Source organism: Oratosquilla oratoria, chromosome 10, assembly GCF_046742065.1.
Source record: "Oratosquilla oratoria isolate Oo_2021 chromosome 10, ASM4674206v1, whole genome shotgun sequence".
NCBI classification, from domain to species: Eukaryota; Metazoa; Arthropoda; class Malacostraca; order Stomatopoda; family Squillidae; genus Oratosquilla; species Oratosquilla oratoria.
This window is the reverse complement of record NC_134786.1, coordinates 25,632,861-25,660,684: the sequence shown is the minus strand read 5'-3', so window position 1 is coordinate 25,660,684 and position 27,824 is coordinate 25,632,861. Positions and strand designations below refer to the sequence as shown.

The 27,824-nt window shown below is 38.1% G+C and overlaps 1 protein-coding gene across 29 annotated transcripts in view; it reads left to right on the top strand.

Moving 5' to 3' along the window:
* Positions 1-7,284, top strand: part of LOC143029166 (acylphosphatase-1-like) — a 72,336-nt gene extending 65,052 nt beyond the window's left edge. For 15 of the 29 annotated variants that reach the window (XR_012966782.1, XR_012966792.1, XR_012966781.1 and 12 more), the window contains one exon: positions 6,704-7,284. Coding sequence is in view for 7 of the 29 variants with exons in the window: in XM_076191653.1 (XP_076047768.1) it covers positions 6,704-6,818 (115 nt within the window). In the remaining 22 variants the exon portion in view is untranslated. The remainder of the gene's footprint in view (positions 1-6,703) is intronic. The other 14 variants (XR_012966784.1, XR_012966785.1, XR_012966794.1 and 11 more) reach the window with 9 other exon arrangements.
* The last annotated feature ends 20,540 nt before the right edge of the window (positions 7,285-27,824 follow it).

The following is a 27,824-nucleotide window of genomic DNA, read 5'->3' as shown; positions in this document are numbered from 1 at the left end:
ACACCCAGGAGGGGCCTCAGTCACCTGGGCAAGTACCACAATCCTTTCACAACAAGCATGGAAAGAGCTCATTAATGATGATGGTGTCATGAATCTGAACTGCTTGCACTTCTTTCTAGGGGCTTCCCTATATTTCTGAAGGGAATCCTTTTCTTTATTGCCAGTAGATATGATTTCATTTACTTTAGTTTTCAGTTGGGATTTCATGAAATTGACTTCTGGTACCAGTCCATCTTAAACATGAATCTAGGAGTGAAGCCAGATGAAACATCTCCATGTCTTCATAGATCTTCAATATTTTCTCGATAGAGCTTTTGAGAGTAGTGATTATGTTTGACTTGTATATCTGTGACAGTTCAAGCTCGGCTTTCAATCCACGAATGCATGGAATTCCTTTACTTGAAGTTACATTTTCTCCCTGACACTAGAGTTGCTACTTCAAATGGTGTCAAGATATGTTATTTCCTTGATGAGATTAAGTTCATGTTTGAATAGCTTTACTGGATAGTCTAACTGGTCAAGGTTTGTTGGATCAATATTCAGAAGGGAGTGAAACATCTTGTTACTGCTGGAAATTACAAATAAATAATCACAATAATCACATTTTAATCAATGATTATTATCAAGAAAAAAATTATGATTATCACCGCAGAGTAAATTTTGATTATAAGTACACAAATTTTATGATTTTTTATTATGATTACATAATCACAGCCATGGATTATGATTTTTTGATTAGTAATCATAATCATGCCCAGGTCTGGAGGTGACCATTTGATGGATGCTCCAGCGTTCCGTAAAACAGTTGAATTCGGTGCTGGTAAAAGGGGGGGCCACTGTCGGTGCAAAGGCAGAGGAAGATGTTTACCTCAAGGAAGTAGCAGTAGAACTTCCGGATGTCTGGTAGATGTTGTGTTCTGGCCACAGGGCATGATGACAGGCCAGCCTGAGAGCCTACCTGCTATAACCAGGAATGACTTTCCTGCGACATGAAAGAAGTATGCAGACACGGACTCGAAGGGCTAGCTGGGGCAGCCATCACACAAGAGGGGCTCTTGCTGCTGGCTATGGTGCAGCACTTGGCAGGGCTTGTAGGCCTCCACTATGCCAGGCCAGAAGATGGTTTGCTTAGCTCGTTGCTTGGTGGCCTCCGCACTGCGGTGGCTGTCATGGAGGCGGGCCAGTGTGAGCTTCCGTAGGGCGGTGGGGGCGACGATGCGCTGGCCGTACAGCACCAGTTCCCTGTCAGAGGAGAGGGCATCCCAGAGCTTCCAATATGGGAAGATGGAGCTGGGAAGGGCAAAGCGCTTTGACAGGAACCCGGAGGACATGCAGGTGGCCATAGGTGGGGTCTATCCGTACTGTGGCCTGGAGTTCCTAGAGTGTCTTGTCGCAGGGCTTGTCTTTTATGGTGCACATTTTCACGACTGCACCCTAACATGCCTAAATTCAAAATAGGAGCACTAAAACATGCACCCCTACAAAAAATTGAAGTTCAAATTTCACACGCCTCAATGACTTTGTCACAGAATAAAGCTGAGCATAGCATAAAAAGGCGGAAACAGTTTGATATATCCCACTTATTTAAGAAGACAGGTAGGTCTCCTGTAATATTCACATGTTAAAAAAAGAAGTTTCTGTTTAGTGTGTCGTGATTCAATTCCAACAGTTTTGCATCATTTATATATCTTCTGTGTATTCTTTGTCCCCTTATCCTAATTTTACTATTTCCAGTTGGTTTTTTAGTTTACTGTTTACATATAGAATAATTTACTGTTTACATATAGAATAATTTTGGTTGGTCCTTACAATATTTTTCTATTATGTCTTTCTCATAGTTTCTTTTTTCCTCCCTGCTCACTGTTATATATTCATTCCTTTGATATATATTTGCCACTTTCCAAGTTTTTATCTTTTCTCCATCGTTTATCTTTTCTATCTTTCACCTCGCTACACCTTTTTCCTGTTTTTGTCTTGGTCATATTTATCCACTCCTTCATTGTAGATTTTTTTCAAAATCATCCATTTCTCTTCCACTTGTCTCTCTATTGTAGATTTTTTCTCAATTTGCTTTTTGAAGTTTCTAATTTTTTCCAAAGGCTGTTTTGTTATACGTCAGTCTTCTTTTTCTGTGTTTCTCATTTCTCTCCATAGTTCCTCTTTTAGTTAAAACTCGAGTAGTATGTGGTCATTTTTCCCAATTGGTGTTTTGTATTAAATTTTATCCGCAATTTCAGGCTCGTAGTATATTAGATCTAGATTTGACAGTTCTTCATTATTTCTATATCCAGTATTTTCTGTTACCCATTGTGTCATTGTATATTCTATAGTCAAGTAATATATTTCCCCAATGGTCCTCTCCGCCTTTCACTATCATCTTATCCCAACATATTTCTTTGCAGTTAAAATCACCCATAAGTACACATTTATGTCCTGTGTCTCATTTAATGGATGCCTTGTGTCTTCTAACATTTTAGAATCACTCTCTTGCCAAAAGCCCATTTTTGGGGCACAGATGTCACCACAAACTTTCTACTTTTCATGTCACTGTTTTCAACTTTTATCATAATCATTTCAACACAATTTTCTCCCTCAGTAACCTTTGTCACATTTAAGTTTTTCATAGTCAAAAACATGACTCCACCCTGTTTTTCCTCCCAGTTTTTTTATCCAGTGATTATATAATCCTTGTCCAATACTATTTGGTAGTAGTGGACCCCTTAATTTCATCTCCACAATTCCCATTATATCTAGATTTTCTTCTGACAGATAATAATTTTGTTTATTCCTGAGATTAGACCGTCTATGTTGGTATGTCACCTTTAACTTTTTTCCTTCTCTATCTTTTTATCCATATATTTTCTTATTGTTTTCACTACCAACCTTCCTGCTTCTGCTAATACTTCTGCTACCAATTGTGACCTTAATTTGATCTTAGAGGTAAATTTTTTTTCTTTTGAGTATTGCCCCATTCTATGCACTTCTATTTTCCTTTTCTAATTCTTGTTCTTCATCTTGTACTGCTTCTAGAAGGTTTCTTGTTGATTCCTTTTCTTTTTCTCTCAAGTTTTTCCTTTATGCCCTATACTACTATGCACTTCTTTTTGTCTACTGTATCTGTAACCCAATTTTCTTTCTTCTTAAATGCTTGAATAATGTATCTTTGGTATTCTGCATTTGTTGTTGGATTATTTCTTTGAAAGCTATTTCTTGGTTTTATTGGTCCTCCAACTATTCTTTTCTAATTTTTTGTAAGTCTTCCTTTCCTGTTTCATTCAGTCTTCTCAGTCACCTATTTAATTTGTTCATTCACTTTTTTTTAAGGTCTCGTTATTGGTGATATTTTTGTTTTTCATCCTTTCATTTTCATTTTTTTCTTTGATATATTCGTTTTTCAAATTGCCTCATTATTTATTTCTGAATTTTCTGTAATTCCCTCAGTTCTGTATAGGTTTTGTTGTACTCATTCTATACCTATAATTCCACTCAGTCTTCTGTCATATTAAATAAATCCAGAAAAATTCTTCATCATGCCTTAGAACACCCAGTGGTACATGAATATTTGACTCGTGTTGAAGAGGGTAACAGGTTTCTTCCTATCCCATATATCTGCACTACTTCTTACAGTGCCTTCCTGTCTACCCTGTCATAAGCCTTTTCTAAATCCTTACCTTTTCCTAAAGCTTTCTTACATATCTGCCTTACCACTAAAATTTGATCCAAGCAACCTCTACCTTTCCTAAACCCACATTGTTCCTCATCAATTACTCCCTCTGTTCCTCTCCTAATCCTCTCAACCAAAACCCTCCCATAAGCCTTCCCAACAACACTCAGCAAACTGATCCCTCTGAAACTAATACACTCTAATTTGTCCCCTGTCACCTTTTCCCTTGTAAAGTGGAACTATACAGGCACTCCTCCATTCCTCTGGCAGTCTACCCTCTTTTAGACAAACATTAAACAACTTCACCAGTCAGTTCACCATCACTGTACCTCCCTTTTATTAGACATTCCACATGACATCTGACCCAAATACCTTACCTACTCTCATTATTTTAATAACTAATTTCACCTTAACTTTTATTTTTCCTCCAGTTTCCTCATTCATCACTGTCATTTTTTCAGTGCCTCCCACTGGAATTACCTTTCCCTAATTATCTTCCTTCACATGGTGATACTGGGCTATAATTTTGTGGTGTCTCCTTGTTTCCACCTTTGTGAATTGGCACCACATTTGCCCTTTTCCAATCAAGCGGCACAATGCCTTCTCTCAATCAACATGTAATTAGACTGTGGATCTTGTCCACAAGTTGTTCTCTACATTCATTAATTATCCAGTTTGAGATTCCATCAGGTCCTAAACTTTAGTCACATCCTATGATCCCAAGAGATTGAGCACTTCCCTCACTTCTATATTTATATATGCTAAACCTGGTTTTTTTGCTCCCTTCACTTCTCTCAAAAGATTACATTCTTTTTGTGAAGATGGATTGGAAACTTTCAGTATTTCTGCCTGAACTGAGGCCTCTTCAGATACCTCACCACCCACTATTAACTAAGTGGTTTATTCCCTGTGTCTTAATTTACAATTTATGAACCTGTAAAACAGTTTTGGTTCATCTTTGCATTTATCTACCATGCCTCTTTCAAAATTACTTTCTTCCCTGCAAATTCTTGTATAGTCATCCATAGCTTGTTTGTAAACTTCTTTTGTTTTATTGCTCCATTTTCCCCAAGCCACATCCCTGGCCTTTTCCACAACCTCACACTTTTTGTTAAACCAGTCCTGTTTCTGCTTCTTCCTTTCTCTAGTCTTTTGTATGTGTGTATATTTACCTAGTATTTTACGGGACAAGAGCTATGCTCATAGTGACCCGTTTTCGTATCTCTCTGCATCCAGTTTATTCTTAAAATCGTGTATATATATATATATTTTTTTTAACAGTGAATGCCAAAGCTATACATGATTTTAAGAATAAACTGGATGCAGAGAGATACGAAAATGGGTCACTACGAGCATAGCTCTTGTCCCGTAAAATGTATATATATACCAATATATGGTATATATATATATTTTACGGGATGAGTTATGCTCATAGTGACTTGTTTTCATATCTCTCTGCATCCAGTTTATTCTTAAAATCATGTATAGTTTTGGCATTCGCTGTTTCTCTGTTCAGTTTGTTCCAGGCATCAATCACTCTATATGGGAAGCTATTCTTTTTCAGGGCTCTTCTTGAAGTGTCCTCCTTTAGTTTCTTTTCATGTCCTCTTGTTTCTCTTATGACCCACTTTAATAAGTCATTTCTATCGAAGATTTCTATCCCTTTCGTAATTCTGTAAATGGTCAATAAATCACCTCTTTCTCTTCTCTGTTCCAGTGTTGACAGATGTAATTTCTCCAATCTTTGTTCGTATGTCAGATTTGCCAGTGTAGGTGCCTTTTTTGTCGCTGCTCTTTGGATTCTTTCTAAAAATGTTTATGTTCTTTGTGCTGGATGCCCACAATGTTGCGGCATATTCTAGTTTAGGTCTTATCAGTGTAACCACTATTTTTTTAACCATCTCCTCGTTTATGTAGTCGAAGGCCACTTTCATTGATCTTAGTAAGTTAAAAGTCTCTCCAAATAATTTATTGACATGTTTGTCAGGTGTCAAGTCACTTGAGATGATTACTTCCAGGTCCCTTTGTGAATTGACTTTTTTTACTTTTTTGTTTAAAATTTTGTATTGACCTGATACTCTATTTTTGCTTTTTCCAAATTCTATTATGCTACATTTCTTAATGTTGAAGCTCATCTCACATTTCTGACTCCATTCCCATATTTTGTCTAGGTCTTCTTGTAGCGATCTACAATCTTCTTCCGTTTTTACTCTCTAAAGTAATTTGGCATCATCAGCAAAGAAGTTCATGTAACGATTTACTCCCTCATCCATATCATTTATATATATGACAAACATTAAAGGAGCCAATACAGAGCCTTGCAGGACTCCACTTTTCACATCTTCCCAGTTCGAATTTTTGTCTCTTAAGTACCACTCTCATTTTTCTTCCAATTAAGAAGTCCTTCATCCATTCTAGTAGCTTACCCTGTATTCCTCCCATTATTTAAAAATTTCTTATTGATTTTTTATGTGTTACCTTATCGAACGCCTTCTGCAAATCCAAGAAGGTGCAATCTACCCAGCCATCTCTTTCTTGTATTATCTCAATCTCGAGTAAAAGCAAATTAGGTTTGTGGTAAATGATCTTCCACTTCTAAAGCAAAATTGTTTAGGGTTTATTATTTTATTTTCTTCCAAGTGTTTGGTCCATCTATTTCTGATGACTTTTTCACATATTTTTGCTATTGTGCTTGTAAGGGATACTGGTCTAAATTTGTAGGGTCTTCCCTATTTCCTCCTTTGTATATTGGTACTATGTTTCATCTTTCCAATCTTGAAGTACCTTTCCTTCTTTGAGTGAGGAGTCTATTATCTTGTTTAGTTTGCCTGTCAATTCATCTATACACTCTTAGTATCCAATTTGCAATTCCGTCTGGTCCGTGCGATTTCTTGACATCTAGGTTTTTTATTTGATCTCTTATTTCTTTTTGTGTTACCTTTATTTCTTCCATTTTGTGTGTGTGTGTGTGTGTGATATATATATATACATACATATATATTTGTATATATATGTAATATATTATTTCTCTCTCCATAGGAAAGACTGGTTGCGTAATACTGGCAGCCCAAGTTCTCGCATTACAAAGGCCGAATTCAGAAATGAAAAAGAGATAGAGGCAGTATCATTTTCTCATTTCAACATTAAACATTGAAAATGTTACTGATACAGTGTTTTCTTCCCCATGTGATTTTCTTTTTAAAAGTTGCATAATATAGTTGATGCATCAGAAGAATTGCTCAATAAAAATCAGGCAGTTATTTCTTCAAATGAATCTGTATATGTATGCTTTCCATTGGCTGTGATGTAAATTATTACTTTTGACAGACTGGTGTGTTTTGTTGTCATGTCTTGAATATGTAGGAGTTTAGTGCTCTTCATTAAAGCTCTGTGTCCACATATCTGCAAAAGTTGAGTCAAACCCTCAGCATTTACATTGTGAAGAAGAAAAGATGGTTTATTGTTGTGAAACTTGTGAACTGATAGAATGATTAGATTTTCAAATAATATTTTCAGCAAAAGCCATTTTGAATGTTGTATCCATTGGCTGTGTTTTATAAAGAAATTGTATTTACTGCTGTAGTTATTGTAATACAACTCACAATAAATGGTCACTTATACTAATTTGTTTCACATACCCTAAAGAGAAATGGCAATGGTTGATTTATGAATTCATTTGTACTTTTGGAAAAGGGGAATCTTGGGCATAGGCTGAAGAATGAATGCTAGTCCACTAGCCTGCAACACTGGTTGGGTTTGGAGGGTGGGAGGTTGTCAACTTGTTTCCAGCTTGGGCTACATTATAAACTGTTCCAGGAATTGATTAATTTATATGGAAAACTTATTTTGACATCCTCTTAATTTTTATTTGTTCCTATGATCTCAACAAACCAAGAGAAATTCCCTGTCAATTTTAACTAGAGTACTTCCTTTAAAACCTGCAAACTCCTGTCAAATCACCTCTTCCTTTTAATGATGGCAGGTCCAGTGAGTGCTTTCAATTTCTTTTTTTATCTTTTTATTTTTTCTGCAAGGCTGGAAACCAATATGATCAGCAAGGGTATATGGTGTGTCAAGTTGTAGTATGAGGCATTCTATGAATTGGGAGAGGGTGCAGAGAAGTGTAATGCTGGAACTGTTGAGTTAGGGATGGTGATGCTTTTCCCATGCTTCCAGATGTTGTTGTTCCCTAGACTGTCTGTCCAGGCAGTCCCATCTCCCCAAGGAATGCCACAGCCAAACAGTTTTCCCACAAATCCTTTATGGAGTGTATGTTGTGTTGTTTACATGCGTGATTGTGTATAATGCAGTCTTCCATAATGCTGGGTGGTGGCCACATCACAGTCTGGCCAGGTGGACTCGGTCCTTTTGTGGGAGAGAGGATTCAGAGGGATGGATATCAAGGGGTCTGGCATGCAGCAATGTGTTGTCTATTAGTGTGTTAATGGAGCAGTGAGTGATGTGATTATGAATATGTTTCCAGAGGCTGGTATTTGGTGGTTTTGTAGGAAGAGAAGAGAGTATTTGTGTGTGACATAGATATTGGGTATAGTGTTGTGTTTGTAATGCAGTGTTGCAGTTCGTAATGTTGGTGAGTGTGTGTATGTCACATGGTCCAAGGTGCTTTAGGTGGATGTTACTTATGTTGTCAGGACCCGATAGATGAGTGCAAAAAGTTATGGATTATGTGTTTCATCTGGCTTTCTATGAAGGGTGTGTAGTTTGGGTCTGTTGGGAAGTCTTTCTTATGTTGAATGATGCCTTGATCATCAAGGTGAGGGGAGAGAAGGCTTGTCTGTGGAAAATTATTTATGAGTGTGCTTGTCAGATTGAGGGTAAGTTGACTGTTGTGATTATTTCTGCATGAGAGTGTGCTGTATTACTGTTGGATAGTGGAATGCTGTCAGGTGTCATGTACAGTTTTCTGGTGTTTATTTTGTGACTAGCCAAATTACCCGCGTATTGCTTTGGGTAAATGATGATCATTTTAATTTTGTTAGAATTTGTGGAGAAAAGTTACACATATCAATATAACTCAATGGAAATGGTAACACATGTTAAACTGAGGAAAAAAAAAATTGAGGGTGGATACACCCTTTGGAAATAAAATATATTCAGCCGTAAGAGAAGAATTGAATTAACTTTTCATTATCTTTGAACTTGTGTATATTACTGCCCACAAATAAGTAAAATAAATATAACCAATATTTAAACATTTGCAAAAATTATACAATCATTTTAGATTTACATGCTTTTTACAAAGGCTATCATAGTTTGTGGCAACAATGGTTTGTTTAATAATAGTAATTTTTGTCACAAAATGCCAATCATGTTAAGGGGACACTATAGTAGTGGTGTGTTACCCCACCATATCCCTTTTACCCTTAACCCTAGCCAAAATAATATTTTTTTGGAAATGAAATATAGTTATCCAAGTACCTGGAGTGATCGGGTATCAGAATATATATGGTTATGGGGGTCTATCTCCCAAACCCCAGGAGTTCATGAACAGACAGAAGTTACTACTTTATCATAGATTGTGTCGACAAAAGGTTGCCAATTTTGTGTTTTTTGTTCATGTATTTTGTTTATCTCAATGTTTAGTGCCTGTATTTTGTTTGCTATATTCTGAGGGATAGGTGAGTCACAACACAGTTTTAGACCACTACACTCCACAAACACACTTCTGATAAACTTCATGTGTAGGGCCATTTTTTAGGGGGAAATGTTGGAAGCAAAAATACAATGTATTTATAATGAAACAGATAATAGGTAGGGAAAAATGCAATGTTTGGAAAAGGTGTTATAAAGATTTTTCTACAGTTCTGCATTTATAGTTTTAGTTACTTGACCCTTAAGATGGCAAGTGGTTGTGTCTCAGTGATCACCGCCGAAGAGGTACAATTTCTACATAATAGATCTGTAAGCCTTAGAGAAGACTGTTAAGGGCCTTATAGAGGAGAATCAAGTTCTTTGCTCGAAGGCCCAAAACACTGACAACAAGCCATGTTTTGAACCTGGGAGGAAAACTGTGAAAAAACAAAAAACACAGATGGTAAAAAGCCCTCACCAGGCCCACTTGAATGCAGAAACTCTTTTCAAGCTGTTGTGGGTCTACAAGAAGAATAAACAAAGATGCAAGAGAAGAAGGGTAGGGTAGTTACTAGATGCCTGCCCACAGGTAAGAATTTGGTTGTAGGGGATAGCCAGGTGAGATATTTAGATATGGCCTTCTGCGACAAATACAGGAAGCATAGGACCCAAGTGTGTGTCCCTGGGGCAGGGATAGGTGATGATAGAGACAGGATTGAAAAGTGTATAGCCAGGGAAGGTGTGAAACCCATTGCTTGAATGCTGGGGGGAATAACATGGGTAAGTTAGAGAGTGATGAATTGTGAGGTTCCAGGATGCACTAGATAAGATTAGAAGTAAGGGAGTGGTTCCTGTTGTATGTGGAATCCTTCCAAGGCATAGAGTTGGAGGTATGTGATATTCCAGGGTTATGCCAATGAATTGCAGACTGTTGTTGTTGTTGTTGTCGTTCCCTAGACTGTCTGTCCGAGCAGTCCCGTCTCCCCAAGGAAGGCCACAGCCGAAACTGGGTTTTCCCACAAATCCTTTATAGAGTGTATGTTGTGTTGTTTGCGTGCATGATTGTGTATAATGCAGTCTTCCATTATGTGTTGTATGGTATGGGGTGAAGTGTTACATCCTGGGCAGCTGTTCACAACACGGTCGTCCAGCCTCTTCTGGTAGCTTAGAAGTGCTGGGTGGTGACCGCATCGCAGTCTGGCCAAGTGGACTCTGTCCTTACGTGGGAGAGAGGATTCAGAAGGGTGGATATCAGGGGGTCTGGCATGCAGCAGTGTGTTGTCTTTCAGTGTGTTAATGGAGCGGTGAGTGATATGATTATGAATATGTTTCCGGAGGCTGGTTTTTGGTGGTTGTGGAGGAAGAGAAGAGAGTATCTGTGAGTAATAAAGGTCTATGGGTGTAGTTTTAATGTTTCTTGGTGTGTGTGGGTGTTCTGCTATGTAGTGTAGCGGGTGTGATGTGTTTGTGGTGGCTGCAGCAAGTGTTTGTGTGCCTCTCATGTCGAGGTGGTCCTTGACTTTGAGGACTTTTGTTTCATGGTGTAAATGGTCTGTAGGTGATGTATTTGTGCAGCCTGTAATTGTTTTTAGGGCTTTGTTTTGTATGATTTGAAGGGTGTTGTGGTGTGTCTCACTGAGATTAGGAGCCCATGCAGGACTCGCATAATTCATCACTGAGCGTATGCATTGTTTGTATATTGTTATATTAGTTTCTTTGTTTTGTCCAAATGTTGTTCCAGTGATTGACTTAAGTGCGTTAAGTCTAGGTGTGCATTTGTTTTTTATGTTTGTGAGGTGTTGTTTGAAAGACATGGATGTATCGTATGTTACACCAAGAATTTTCGGTGTGTTTGTGTGTGGTATTAGAGTGTTGTTGATGTAGAGATGAGGTATATATTTGTGTTCTTTTGTCCAGTTGGTGAGAAGTGTTGCTGTAGATTTGGTTGGAGCTATTTTGAGTCTGTTTGTGATGAACCATGTGTTGAGTGTGTCAAGGTAAGGCTGGATTATTTCTGCAGCTTTGTCTGTGTTACGATGTGTGCATGTGATTGTTATGTCGTCTGCGTAGGAAGAGATTTGTATTTCTGAGGTGTCTGGCGTGGGTAAGTCATGCATGTATAGATTAAATAATGTGGGGGATAGAACTGAGCCCTGTGGTACTCCGTTCTTAATGTTTCTGATGTGCGATGATTGGCCATTATATGACACATGAGCATTCCTGCCTGCCAGATAATTGGCCAGCCATCTTTTGGTGTTATTGTGCATGTCTGTGTTATATATTTTATTTGTTAGGTTGTGGCGGGGGATAGCATCAAAAGCTTTACTAATGTCCAATGTTATAAGAAGTGTTCTGTGGTGGGGCCTATCTGAATTGATGCCATCTAAAATTCTTTGTGTGAGGTTTGTCAGAAGAGTGTTTGTGGAGTGTAGTGGCCTAAAACCGTGTTGTGAGTCAGCAAGGGGAATATATGGTGTGACAAGTTTAAGTATTAGGCGTTCAATGACTTTAGAGGGGGTGCAGAGAAGTGTGATTGGGCGGTGCGATGTTGGGATTGTTGGGTCTTTGTTCGGTTTTGGAATGGTGATTATTTTACCATGCTTCCAGATGTCGGGTATAGTGTTGTGTGAATAGCTGTAGTTTGCAATGTTTGTGAGTGCGTGTATACCTTGTGGTCCAATGTGTTTTAGGTGGATGTTGCTTATGTTATCAGGGCCACAGGCAGATTTTAAAATAAAAGATTTTAAAATAAAATTGCAGACTGTTGACCCCTTCACTTTCAGTTCCCTTTGTCTTTATGTCAATGATTTAATTCTGTTTACTGTTCCCTTGTATTGTTTTCTATTTTTTCTTTCACATACAACTTTCTTCACTTAATTATGTTTCCACCATATCTTCCATTATAAGATAGTAATGTTTCTGGATGGGTGAATCAAACTGGTAAAGAAATTTTCATAATTTCTTCACTAATTCTCTGTTATTTTCTTAGGTACAACAGAGGACTCCCACCTGGGATTCCCAATCCACTGACTAAGCCATCTCTGTTCTGATGTCACTTCTTAATTCATCCAGTAATCTTGATTGTTACAAATAAGTGCCTTCCCTTAAGGGCATGGCTTTTCTCCCATGTGCCAATAAAATTTTTCTCCACCATTCTCCAATCAGAAAGACTGTTATGTCATAAGCAATACTGCTTACACAAGCAATCTCAACATCGAAGCGGAATGACTTAGATAACACATTGTCACCTCAGCATTAAAATCTGTACCCTAGCTGTTGTTTATAAACTTTAGATGGTGAGCGAGATTATGCAACTCCTTTGTGGCTATTGTTTTCAAAACATCTAACTCGTAAAAATTAAATTCTCGCCACCTACCTTTCTATCTACCTTTTTGTATACCTTAATCAGCCTTTTACAGAGGCTGAGAATACATTGTAAAGCCAATGGATGGGCATTTGTCAATAACTGGCATCACGTTTATGTTAATGATAATATAAAAGGGATGGGGGTGCACTTGTTACCCAAAGGATTTTGGCTCCTTGCTGAATTCCACAAGCAAAAAGTAGGCATCCTGTATTTTTTTTGTAGATTACGTGGGAGTCGGGGGGGGGGGAGTATCAGAATATAGTTTAAGCAGTAGAAACAGCTCAGAGAGGGACTATGAAAAGAATCAATCGGGTGGAGGGCGGATAAACTAAAAGAAATTTTCATCATTTCTTCACTAATTCTCTACAATGTTGTTTTCTTAGGTACAACAGAGGACTACCACCTGGTATCCCCAATCCACTCGCTAAGCTATCTCTGTTCCGACGTCACTACTTAATTCTTCCAATAATCTTTATTGTTACAAACAAGTGCCTCCCCTTAAGGGCATGACTTTTCTCCAATGTACAAATAAAAATTTTCTCCACAGATCTCCAATCAGAAAGAATGGTACGTCATAAGCAATACTGCTTACACAAGCAATCTCAACATCGAAGCAAAATGGCTTAGTTATCATATTGTCACCTCGGCATTAAAATCTGTACCCTAGCTGTTGTTTATAAACTTTAGATGGTGAGTGAGATTATGCAGCTCCTTCATGGCTATTGCTTTTAAAATTTCTAACTCATAAAAATGAAATGCTCGCCACCTCTCTACCTACTTGCCTATTTTTATCTACCAGCCTCTTACAGGGCTCGGCAGCTACCCTTGGTTGTCCTGATCAATTTTCTACTACCCTCTTACAGGGCTCACTAATATATATACTTGGAAAATTATCATATACAAGAAGCTAAATATTTAAACTATTTCTGCATAAAGTGGCAAAATGGATGGTATCAAAATACATCCCACACATAAACATAGAAATAGGTAATACCTCCAAAATGCATAAATGTCAATAACACCAAAAAGAAAAGCAGAAATATGCTGAACAGAATCGAATGTTGACATTCTCCTGAATATAAAAACTGAAGTCAGAGCAGCAATTACTATTGAAGGAAAGAGGACTAAGAATAACGATATAATTGGTAGAATAATCATTTGAGGGAGATCTTGACATTGATCTCTTAATTTTCAAAAGGGGAGAGTTTTCAGGTAATGTTATGTTGAAGGTTGAGAGATATGACTCCAGTCAAATGCATGGTATTAAGGGTATTAGCCATGGTGGAAAATGTGCCAGCATATAATTCATAGATGTCAAAAACTGAGATAAGACCTCAACCAAATCCAATTTAGGACTTAAACCTGGACAAATAATCAAAATTCTTGTCCTATCAGGGAAAAATAGGTAATGGGAACCTATGTTACTATGAGAAATCTGGTCTACCACAATCTTCTTGTAATGATAATTATTCATCACAGACACATTCCTTACAAGCAAAACTTCACATTAGTTTTTCAAAGCTTCATGATATACAAAAAGGGAAGAATGACAAAGATAAAGATTCTTATTAATGATTTTATAATCCTTTAATTTGTCATTAGAGATTGTGCTCTCCTTTAGGTTGTCTATAGAAAGGATGTAATTGAATGGATGTACAACTGGAATATCCACTTCATATAATGAACTATTTACCTTCATACGGAAGGGTATCAGCTTGTATAAATTGTATCTAAATTCAGAAGAAGGAATTTCTATTATCACTGAGGAAACATTTAAATATGCAGTTAATAATGGGTAATAAAATGCCACATTACCTTCAAAGAAAGATTTAAAATTCCAATCCTTTGGTGAGTTAATTATTATAAGTTGAGGTATTGGGAGAAGAGAGGATGTGACTTGACCAGAATTTGCTAGAACTAAATCTTGCACAAAGGATTCCAACTGAAATTGCATCTCAGTTAATTTCAAATGCATTCAGTTAAGTAATAAGAAATGAAGTATTGAATTCTCTTGTTCAGATTGTTTTAAACTGAGATTCTCTAAATTATCTGTAATTTCATAGATCAATTCCTCAATGTTTTTTACACTTGTTTGTAAATGATCAGTTTTTGCAACTTTCTCATTCAATCTATTCCTAGAAATATTTAAGTCGGCAAGGAAGGCAAAATTGGATATTCCTAATCCGGCAAGAGCTCCTAGAGCTACCACTAAGATACTTCTCTTTTGTCTACCATTTCTTTTGAAGTTTAAATCTATTACACCAAGTTTGTTCTATCTCATTTATCTTACTTTCAAATTTCTTTTGAACATTTTTACTGGAAATGTTCTCTTTTGATAAATTCAAATTCACTCTCAGGGAGTCAACATTATCCTTAATTACAGATATATTTTTATAATCCAGAACTAACTTAATGATATGGTCTACCATTATCAGGTTACCTTGATGTACCAAAGCTCCAGGGCGAATTCGGTTCGAGTCCAGGTCATTCATTTACAAATTACAAAAAATTATTGCAATCTTCATCTGTAAAATGTATTTGGAATAATCATCAATTCACAAATTATTTTATCAACTTACTCCTTATACTTTTCTGGGTTTAGAATTTCTTTAAAATTAATACACTGAGTGTCACAAGTATCCTCCTCATCATATTGTATCCTAACCTTCTTCATATCTAAGTGATTAATGGATACTTCCCTAGTTTCTAAGTGTAAAATCTTGTATTTATTTCCACCTGCAAAATCAATTACCCTATATGGACCTGAGTACCTCAGTGAAAGTTTATTACAGGGTGAATGTAGTTTGACCATGACTAAATCTCCCTTTTTTTTTTATTCTATTCTATGTGCTATTTTGTGTTAATGTTGCTTTTTCATCTCTTGTGTACTCTTGCATATGCTTCCTCACTCTGTGGTGTATAGTTTGAAATGTATTTATCCTATTTGAGATATAATCATCTATATTATACACAGGTTTCTGCTCTGCAATCAAGATTTCATATGGAAGAATTTTGTCCTCCCCCAAAATAATGAAATGAGGGGTTTCATTTGTTGCTATGTTAATTTTGTTGTTCAGAGTACATTTAACACAAGGCATCCAAGTATCCCAAGTTATATTATGAGGACTTATCATACCTCTAACACATTTAATAATTTTCTTATTTAACCTCCCTACAACTCCATTACTCTGAGGATGATTCACTAAGATATTGATCTTCTGTATCTTAAATAATCTTCATAAGTTTTCCAAGATTTTGTTATTAAATTCAGTACCATTATCTGAAACTAAGATCTTAGGTGTAGTGAAATTACAGATTATCTGATCATAGATTACTGAAGAAATTGTTTCAGCTTTCTTATTTGGAAAGGGTTGTAAAATACAAAATCTTGAAAAATAATCAATGGCAACAAATACATATTTATATCCATTCTCAAACATAGGTAACTCCAATGTATCTATGTGAACTCTTTCCCAAGGTTTCTGTGGAATGGGATATGGTAACATAGGAACAGATTTTGGTGTATTTCCTTTCACCTTACCACATTTCAAAGAGTTTTCAATATAATCATATATATCTTCATACCTGCCCAAAAGTATTTAAGTTGTGCTTGTCTATAAGTTTTATCCTTTCCTGGATGTGAGCTACAATCACTATCATGAAGTAACTTCAATACCTCTTGTAAAAGAATTTGTGGTATTACCAACTGATTCACTGCGCCTCTAGAAATATCTTTCCCACATACAACTGTTTTTCTATACAAAAGTCCATTAGTCAAATGAAATTCCTCTATATTATACCCTTTTGGTAGTTTTGGAGGATTTGCTCTTGAATTCATCAAATACTGGGCTAATGAGTCACATGTCTTATAATCCCTCAGTTCTCTTATTAGCATTTCCTCATCTAAAGTTACTAACTCATCTATACTACAAACAAAATTTAACCCTGTCATTAGTTGGCTGATGTTTCTAGAAAGTGCATCTGTTGCAACATTCTTTCTACCTGGAATATATTCAAACCTAACCTTATAGCACTGAAGAACCGCAAACCATCTTGCTAGTCTGCCCCTAAGATTCTTATGCTTAAATAAGTTCTGAATAGCTATATGATCAGTCCACACTCTGATTGGATATTCTAGTATCTTATCTCTAAAACTTTCTAATGAATATATCTGCTAAAGTTTCTCTTTCAGTTATAGAGTAGTTTCTCTCTGCACTATTGCAAAGTCTAGATGTGTAAGCTATTGGTTTCAAAGTTCCATTTCTCTCTTGCATCAGTATGCCTCCTAATCCTGTATTAGATGCATCAGTACAAAGAATGAACTCTTTATCATAGTCTGGAAATATTAAAACTAGAGAACTCGTAAGTTTATTTTTCAACTTGTCAAAAGCTTGCTGTTGTGCAGGTCCCCACATGAACTTTGAGTCTTTCCTCAACAAAGAACTTAATAGATTAGCTATATCTGCATAACTTTGGATAAATTTCCTATAATATCCTGTCAATCCCAAGAAACTTGTAACTTTTTGTACATTGTTTGGAACTGGAAAATTCTTTATTGCTTCAACCTTGGAATTTACTGTACTAAGTCCATGCCTGTCTATCTTATGTCCCAAATAAATAATGCTGTTCCACAGAAACTTACATTTTTCAAGTTTCACTTTCAATTCTGCTTCAACTAGTCTTGAGAATATCAAATCTAATTTCTAAAAGTGCTGAGCCGCTGTTTGGGAACTATTAAGATATCTAGAAATACACAGGCAGTGTTTCCTAACAAGCCATCTAGAACTGTATTCATCAATCTCATGTAAGTTAATGGACTATTACATAACCCAAATGGCATTTGTCTGAACTCGTAGCATCCCGTTGGAGTAAAAAATGCTGTGAATTCTTGTGAGTCTTCATGCAACTCTACTTGCCAAAAAGCAGATTTGATATCTATAGTGCTAAAATACCTATTCTCAGTTCCCAAACTTCTAAGAATGTCCCCTATTACTGGTAATAGTAATTGGTCATGTATGGTATGGTTTTTCCATTCCCTTTAATCAATAACTGAACATATGGTACCATCTCATTTTGGCACCAGAATCAGAGGGAAGTTCCACTCACTTTTACTATGTTCAATAATATCCTGCAATGATATTTCAGTGATCAGTTTATCTACAATGGCTAGTCCAGAATGTGGTACTCTGTAGGCAGGTATATAGATTGGTTGAGTCCCTGGTTTTAATTTGATCTGATGTTTTAAAATGGTTGTTTTGCCTAAGGCGTCCCCTGGCAAAGCAACTGCTTTATTGTGCTTCAAGAGCAAAGCAACTAAGCTTTCATCCAACTCGGGGCAACTAGTAGGTTCTATTTGATTCTTGTATTTCTTTCCCAACTCTGTTTCTTCCTGAACTGAACAGATTGATGAAATTGGTAATTTCACCTCGGTACTCTCATTTAAAATCTTAATGGGTTTTGTAAACACTTGGAAACATCCTATTTGTGTACCTTTTCTTAAGACTATGTCTTTATTCAAAGTACTAATCACTAATATCTCTACCATGTTCTTATTTGACTTATAAATCTCTGAGCCCAATTTCAAATCTTAATCTAATTGATTCTGGGATGGTTAAAATTTCAGTCTACAGTGACTCCTTTCAACTGCCCACTACCCTGTTAATTGCCCTGGAGTGTAATAATGTCGACTTTATTACACCATCCACAACTTGCAATGCTTCATTTGTAGTTGATGAATTAGTAATTTCTGGGATTTCTTGAACATCTCAGTTGGGTTCACTATAGGTGACTTTACTTTCTGTTGGTCTGGACCGCTCGGCCTTGATATCTAAAATATAAATGTTATCTTTCCTATTTATTTCTAGGGATTCTTTGATTCCTGTCACTGGCCTTAAGTCTGGTTGATTTAAAAATGGGATTAACTGTGATTTCACCAAGATCCCTAAGTCAGCAGGGCCATGTTCTCTCTTCTCATAACTGCAAATCCTATCAATAAATCTTCTGGGGGAAAAATTCTTCTACAACTATCACTAGAATGTGGAAATGTTCATTTGTATATAAGATGACTTCTAGTTCAACCTTACCTAATGTTTTTAACTGATTTCCAGTTACTCCTTGCAACGAATAATGGATTGTTTCCAACATTTTCACTCCTGGTTTCAATTGGTTTAAAACTCTACTAGTTATAACATTATCTACATACCCCGTATCAATAAGTATTTGAATATGTTTATTGAACACTCTACCAGCAATGAGAGGTCATACAGAAGTCCTTCCAATTGTAATAATTGTAATTGTCAGTTTATAACTATCTTTGATGGAGTTTTCTTTCACCCTTCTATCACTCTTATCCCTAACACAATACTGTCTATGTGTATTTCTATGGGGAGTTCTGTAGTATTGTTTTATTCTGTGTCTGGGGGTTTTCCTCTTGTTTTGGGGTGCATACAAAAATTTCTACATTCATGTGTTCTATGTCCTATCCTTTGATGATACATACAGAAAGGTGGGTTTCTACAATGATATTCATCATGACCCTCATATTTGCAATTTCTACAAATAGTTCCATAATAACAGTCTTGTGCTTTATGCCCCCAAGTATTACAATTGTAACATATAACTCTAGCATCCCTTGAAGTGCTTCTAACTCTATGTTCAGATTCTCTTTTTCTATAATCAATTTTAGAGTTCCTAGTTTCTGTTGTCCCACTGTCATCACATATGGACTAATTGCTTTAGATTCACTATACCCTTGAAGAAGATAATCTACCTCCCCTAAATTCATAGTTGCCTTGAGATCTTTATACAGCTTTTCTGCCGTTAATTCATCTGAGCTGTTTGTTAGCAAGCCAAATGTGATTAATTTGATTACCTGAGAAATTTCCATTTTATCACTAGATCTTTCTATCCAATCTGAATCTTTCAAGATAGAATTCATATCCTTTGGCCATCTCTAATCTTGTTAAGTATTCTGTGTCTAATTCACTTGCTTTTACTTTATCATTCTAACCAAAGACCTGATAGGATCCTGATCACACTTTGACATGACATGATTAATGAATGCCTTCTTATAAGCTTCATATTGGTTGATATTTTCCATTTGCTGGAAATTTATTATAAGCCTAGCTCTACCCTTATCAGGATCTACATTCTCTTTTAAAATTTCTATTTTTCTTTTTTCATGTGTTATATTTTTGCTTACAATTAATGTTTTAACCAAACTAAGAATCATATTAATTCCCAAGGTGTTTTCATCACCTGTGAATTTGGGAATATTGATATACGAGGTATGAACCTCGTGCCTTAATACATTAGTGTTAGTAGTCATACCTTCAGTGTTTTTAAAGTCGATTTGAATCGACTGCCTCCACTTATGTCAACCTCGTCGTCCCTTGTCAGTCCTTGTTCACTATTGCTTGTAGTGGCTCATCCTCTCGTTCACTCGTAGTGGTTCGTCCCCTCGTTCCTCGTAGCTCGCTGTACCTCGGTCACTCGTAGTAGTTGCTCGTAGTGTTGTAGACCCCTCGTTCCTCGTCTTGTCGTCCCTTGGATTCAGCATACGCGTGGTTGTGGTTGCGGTCATTGGTGTACCCATACACTTGTAGACTTCTCTTGCACTCAAGTCTTGTAGTTTTCTGCTTGCACCAGTCTTGTAATTACTTCAGAGCTTGTTATTCACTCGGTTCATCTCATTTTCATTTCCGTTCCCTTCGTCTTTATGTAATTAATGGTTTAGTTCTGTTTACTGTTCCCTTATATTGTTTTCCCTTTCTTTCACTTACAACTTTCCACCATATCTTCCGTAATAAGGTATTAGTGTTTCTGGATGGGTGAATCAAACTGGTAAAGAAATTTTCATCGTTTCTTCTTCACTAATTCTCTACAACGTTATTTTCTTAGGTACACCAGAGGACTACCACCTGGGATTCCCAATCCACTCACTAAGCCATCTCTGTTCCGACGTCATTACTTAATTCATCCAATAATCTTAATTGTTACAAATAAGTTCCTTCTCCTAAGGGCGTGACTTTTCGCCAATGTACCAATAAAAATATTCTCCACCATTCTCCAATCAGAAAGACTGTTACATCATAAGCAGTACTGCTTACACAAGCAATCCCAACATCGAAGCGGAGTGACTTAGTTAACATATTGTCACCTCAGCATTAAAATCTATACCCTAGCTGTTGTTGATAAACTTTAGATGATGAGCGAGATTATGCAACTCCTTCGTGGCTATTGTTTTCAAAACATCTAACTCGTAAAAATTAAATTCTCGCCACCTACTTTTCTATCTACCTTTTTGTATACCTTTATCAGCCTTTTACAGAGGCTGAAAAAACATTGTAAAGCCAATGGATGGGCATTTGTCAATAACTGGGATCACGTTTACGTTAAGAATCGTATAAAAGGGATGGGGTGCACTTGTTACCCAAAGGATTTCAGCTCCTTGCTGAATCCCACGAGCGAAAAGTAGGTATCCTGTAGTTTTTTCGGGTAGATTACGTGGGAATCGGGGGGGGGGGGGGTATCGGAATATAGTTTAAGCAATAGAAACAGCTCAGAGAGGGACTATGAAAAGAATCACTTAATCAGGTGGAGGGAGGATAAACATAAAGTTTACTATACAAACAGCAGAAGCGTAATAAATAAGATTGGTTTGCTACGAGGTAAAGCATGCGTAGAGAGATTTGATATTACTGAATTCTGGATCAATATAGCTGATAGACATTTCCCTCCGGAAATCGAGATAGAAGGATATATGTTTTTTCATAAGGACAGGGTTGGCAGGAGTGGGGGAGGAGTAGCACTTTTTGTTAAAAATACAATAAATTGTATTATCAACATCTCAAGGAAGAGGATAGTATGGAAAGTAAAAGATAGTCTAGGCTCTAGCGATCATCAAGAAATAAGATTTAATATTATTTGGGAAGAATTGTAATACTAATAGCGTTCTAGTACCGGACTTCAGGAGAGCTAATTTTGAAGAGATGAGAAAGTATGACATTTGGTCACGAGACCGACCCAGGGTGCTGGACAATGTAAGATACACGATCAGTCCGTACGTCATTAGAGCGGTCAGGTGTCGGGTCACGGATGGTAATATGCGTACCTTGGTTCAGGTTACCTACAAGTGCGAGGTCATCAGCCCGGTCAGCGATTTGGATGAAATGTACAGTAATTGAGTAGCTTAAATGCTAAATGCACAAGATAAAATTATTACCCTCAAGTCAATACGGAAGAACTGTAATACTCCCAAATGGATGATGGATAGGCTGAAATGTGAGATCGGAATTAAAAGAGGGCTTTACATAAGAATAAAAAACGGGAAATACACCTTAGGTCCAAATAAAACAATATGGCAAGACTGGTTAAAAAGAACGTGTACACAGCGAAACGTAACTATGAAATTAAGGTTGCCAGACAAGCTCCAACGCAAAGGGCTTCTTTCATCTATGTAGAATAAAAAAAATAGGAAACGACAGGTCCAATTAAAAACGACGAAAATGTTACGATAGAATCGGAGGAAAAAACGAGTGAGGCGTTTAACAAATAATTGTTTTCTCTGTGTTTACTAAAGAGAGGTAAGATAAGGTACCTGACTGCGATCCGATTTTCAGTGGGGATGAAGAAAGTAGACTAATGTTAACATTAGTAAGGTAAAAGTAGTCAAACAGATTGAAAGACTTAAAGCTACAAAATCCCCGGGTCTAGACGATTTTTTTTTTTTTTTCCGAGAGTAAATTTGAAATGTGCGACCAGTTAACAAATATATATTAACAAGTCGGTAGACACTTGTTTTGTGTCTATTGCTTGGGGACAGGCAAATGTTGTTCCTGTTTTCAAAAAGGGAACATCAGTTATAGGCAAAATGCTTGAATCAATAATAGTTAATTGACTCAGCTGCGTTTACACCAAGTGAATCCAATCTCTTCAATTCATGAAGAATCAACACTATTCATGAATCGTATTGATTCGTCACACTAGTTTCAATGTAACCGTTTACACCAGGCGAATAGAGTCAATTGGTCGCCTGGTGTAAACGGTTACATTGAAACTAGTGTGGCGAATCAACACGATTCATGAATCGTGTTAATTCTTTATGAATTGAATCGATTCGTTTCGCTTGGTGTAGACGCAGTCTATCAGAGATCGCATCGAGATATGATTTGATTCGTAACTCACAGCATGGTTTCTCCAAGGGAAGTCATGTGTGACTAATCATCTTTTCACACTAAGGCGTCAGTTAACAATGATAGTTACGATGTTATTTACCTTGACTTTAGTAAAGCGTTCGACAAGGTGCCCCACCAGAGACTACTAAATAAAATCAAAGCCCATGGCATAGGAGGAAAAGTGTTAGAATGGATTAGAGCTTAGATCAGTGACAGAAAACAGCGGGTCACCATAAATTATGTAAAATCCAAATGGAGTATTACTATTGGAGTTCTCCAGGGCTCGGTTTTGGGTCCCTTATTGTTCATTATGTACATAAATGACTTGGACAATGGGATTAATAGTGATGTTAGTAAATTTGCGTATGACACTAAAATAAGACGCCTAATTAAGTCAGGAGACGACGAGATTTTGCAGGATGGCCTTAACAAATTGTTCTCATGGTTGGTGAAATGCCAAATGTAATTTAATATATCAAAGTGCAGCGCGTTAAACGTAGGGCTACACTGTTACAACCCCGAAAACAGATATATTTTAAATAACACGTTTTTAGAGAAAACTGAGTGCGAGAGGGACTTGGGAGTTCCAGTGAGTATTGACCTTAAGTCCGGGAAACAGTTCATCAGCGCTAGGAATAAAACAAGCAGAGCATTATGTTTCATTGCTAGGACGGTTACAAATAGAAGTGCAGAGGTAATTATCAAACTCTAGCGTTAGTTGGACCCATCCTTGACTATGCGGTACAGTTTTGGTCTTCGTCTTATAGAATGGACATCAATTCACTAGAATCAGTATAGAGCAGAATGGCCAAAATTATAAGTGGGGGCAAAAATTTACCTTACGAAGAGAGGTCTAGGCACCTTAACTTACACTCTCTAGAAAGACGCAGAGTGTGGGGTAACTCAAACAAGGTCATCATATTAAGACAACTCGCATTAATGGATTTAAATTGTACAAATTTAGATTGAAGAAGGAAATAGGCAAGAATTAGTTTTCTAATAGGGTGGTCAACGAATGGAATAGACTTAATAACCATGTATTGATCGTTGAAACTATCGGTTATTTAAAAAAAAAAAAACTGTTAGACAACTTTATGGATGGAGAAGATGGGTAATGGACATGGAACTGCCTAGTGTAGGGCTTATGGTCTCTTGCAGTCTCCTTCATTCTTATGTTCTTATGTAAAACCGTCTAACGGCATCAAGAACAGCAGTGAATAGTAGTGAAATAGTAAACTGCCGCTGCACAAGGGGGTTTCCTTCTGAATAAAATGGCCTGCGGACAGTGTAGTGTCCTGGTATGGACACCCAAGGAAGAAATCAAACTCCTGACTACACAGTAATCTTTATCTCTTAATCACCGAATTAGGTGACAATATGGCGAGTCTGAAATCTGGAGCTCCTCGACCGATGCTATACTATTTCCATCATCTTGTGACCCACAAGGTGTTGTCTGCCGTGTTGTCACGTATTGAATCAAAACATTCATATATCCGAAGCTGTCCACTACCCCGAGTATGTCAACATGGAATATTCTAAATGCATATTGATTTTTTCATTAAATGGGAGGTGATATGAGTAATCGTTATACATGTAAAGAAAAGAAGAGACTTGTTAAACGATGTGGCATCTTAGGTCAGGCGACGTTGCCCCGTGGGGTTGGGAGGGTGGGGTCGCTGAGTCACTTTAATTATACCGGTCATCCATGCAAATATAAAGAAAACTGTGTCTCCCCCGTTTTCTTTGGAGATGGTTTAGACGTGGGAACGCTGCTGGTTTTGCCGGCCACGTCCTATGGGTCATCAGATAATGGAAGAAGTATAGTAGGAGGAAAGTCTTGGAGCTGGAGACGAGCTGTTGCTGCGGCGATTGGTGAGGTTATGCGACTTGCAAGGTAAGACCATCCGCTTGCGCGGGATCGGTTTTTGTGGGAGGGGAAGAATGTCTGTAAGAAAATTGAAAGATAGTGTATAAAAGAGGGCTATTGACACCGGGCGATTAAGCGAGCGATCAGGGGCTGTTGGTGGTCGTGGTTCGGGAGAAATGGACAGGGAACTCGGACGGCGGCGCCGACGCCGGGATTACAATCACTAAAAGTTCAGAAAATGGTAGGAGGCGTAGTAGTAGAGAAAGGCGTAAAAATCTTTAGTAGGAGGTAAACTGAAATGAGAAGATGTAGTATAAGAGAAAGAAAAGAAGCAAATTTTAGTCAAAGAAAAAGTAAGTGTAGATGTTTGTGCGTGGGTCGTGGCTATGTTCGTGAGAGGTGTATGTATCTTACGGGAAGTGAGTAGATATCACTTCCCGCGTGTAGAGCGCGTTCCTGTTTAGCCCCAGGTAAGGCCTGAGCTTTTCCTGCTTTTCCTCAGGTTGGGTTTGAGAGTCTGTAGAGTTGATCCAGTGGCGGTGCGAGGGGGGACAGGCGGGCGGGTGTTGTATTATCTTTCTCCTTCCAATTACAACTCTGAAAGCAGAGAATTACGTGACTGGGAATTGTGTGTAAATGTCAGAAGTGTAAACCCGCTCGCCAGCGTCTGCGAAGAGGCCAGCGCGTGGGTGCGGGCCGGTTGGACAAAGAGGCTCCCCAATCCCTCTCTGTCGACCAGCCGGCGATCAGATAAGAGTTGGGTTGGGCCTCTTCTAAGCCAGCGAGCAAGTGTGCGTGTGCCTCTTTTCTTCCAAGCACTACTCTGAAAACAGAGAATTACGTGACTTGGGAAATGTATTTGTCCTGGTGTAAACCCGCCTGCCGACGTCAACGAAGAGGTCGGCCTGTGGCAGACCGGCAGCAGCAAAGGAGATATATCTCCTCGCCACCACCGGCCGGCGAAGATTGCTGGGCGCTTGTTGAGTGAGATGGAGTGGAGAGACGTCCGACCTCTAGGAGCGCTGTGTTGATTTGAGGTTATGCGATTTGCTAGGTAAGACCACCCGCTTGCGCGGGATCGGTTTTTGTGGGAGGGGAAGAATGTCTGTAAAAAAAAAATGAAAAGATAGTAGTGTATAAAAGAGGGCTTTTGCCACTGGGCGATTAGGGATATTTATTACGCGGCGTCGTGGCTTTGGAGGTATGGGCAGGAGACTGCGATTGATGTGTAACCGTGAGGTTACATGCAATATTCATTCCTCTTATCCTCATCCAACAAAGTTAGAAAATGAGTAGGAGGCTTAGTCTTAGGGAAAGATAGAGAAATTGGAAATAATTTTAGTGGTAGGTAAACTGAAATGAGAAGATGTAGTAGGAGAGAAAGTTGGAAATGAAAATAATTTCAGTAGAAGAGAAAGTTTATGTAGTTGATTGTGCATATATTTGTGTTAGTTTTATTTGCGGTATGGATTTGTGTGTATTCTACACATAAAGGCTTGATGCCTCCAACGTGTATGCTTATAGCCTGTCAATTAATGGGCTACATGCAATATTATTATTACTATTATTATTACCATTAATATCATTATCATTATTGCTATCACCAGTCAAAGCTGGTGAAGGGGTGCATTATTGATAAGTACGGTTATACACGTCTTATCGTGTATACCGCACGTAGGACGGGCGCAGCTGACAGATAGTCTGTGCGGTGTGGTCTAGGTGTAATGTGTTGTATCAGGTGTTTGTCTCTGTCGTGCAGTTTTTCTAGGTGTCTTGTGTGAAGTTTGTGTTTGTGTTGGTTGAGTGGACGGATGTTGGAAATTCGGTGTAGAGACTCAGCAGTTCTGAAGTCGCTCCATCGCGAACTAGTGATGAACTTGACAGCCGCATTCTGAACCTTCTGATGGTCGTAGTTATTAGTGAGACATGTCAGCTGGCTTAGTCCCGGGGACTGGCACAGAATCGGTCTGACGAGGGCTAGGTACAATCGACGTTTGGTGGTCAGTGTTGCAGTTTTGAAGCGTCTTAGCCTTCCCAGCACAGCCCTAGCCTTCGCTCCCTGTTTGCGGAAGTGTGGGGTCCAGGTAAGGCCACTATGAAGTGTGCTACCCAGCACACAAGTATGGTCTTTCACTGGGACGTTTGTGTTGTTTATTTTAAGAGGAGTGTTTGTGATTGTTCTGTTGGTTCGCTTGCAGCAGAAGTATACAGAGGTTATGCTCTGGATTCTGGATTCTGGATTCCAAGGAAAGACCACCTCGCTTGCGCGGGATCGGATTTTGTGGGAGGGGAAGAATGTCTGTAGGAAAATGAAAAGATAGTAGTGTATAAAAGAGGGCTATTGCTACCGGGCGAATTGCGAGCGATTAGGGGCTTATTTGTTGTCGTGGTTTAGGAGAACTGGGCTAGGAACTTGGACGGCGACGTCAATGCCGGGAGGAAGAGCAGATTATATCACCAACGAAAGTTTGGAAAATGGTAGGAGACGTAGTAGGAGAGAAAGGGGGAAAAACGGAAAAATCTTTAGTGGGAGGTAAACTGAAATGAGAAGATGTAGTATAAGAGAAAGTGAGAAAGGAAACGAATTTTAGTCGAAGAAAAATGAAGAGTATATGTTTGTGCGTGGGATGCGGCTATGTTCGTGAGAGGTGTGTGTGTGTGTAATTTTACGGTTAGTGAGTAGATTTCACTTCCCGCGTGTAGAGGGCGTTCCTGATTAGCCCCAGGTAAGGCATGAGAATTCCTGTTTTACCCCAGGTTGGGTTTGAGTAGCCTGTCAGTTAATGGGCTACATGCGATATTATTATTATTATTATTCACATTATTACCGTTATTATTATTATTATTACATTATTGCGGCTATCACCAGTCAAGCTGGTGAAGGGGTGTATTACTTGTAGGTGCGGTTATACACGTCTTATCGTGTACACCGCACGTGGGACGGGCGCAGCTGACAGATAGTCTGTACGGTGTGGTCTAGGTGTAATATGTTCTATCAGATGTTTGTGTTTGGCGTGCAGTTTTTCTAGGTGTCTTGAGTGAAGTTTGTGTTTGTGTTGGTTGAGTGGACGGATATTGGAAATTTGGTGTAGAGACTCAGTGGTTCTGAAGTCGCTCCATCGCGAGCCCGTGATGAACTGGACAGCGGCATTCTGAACC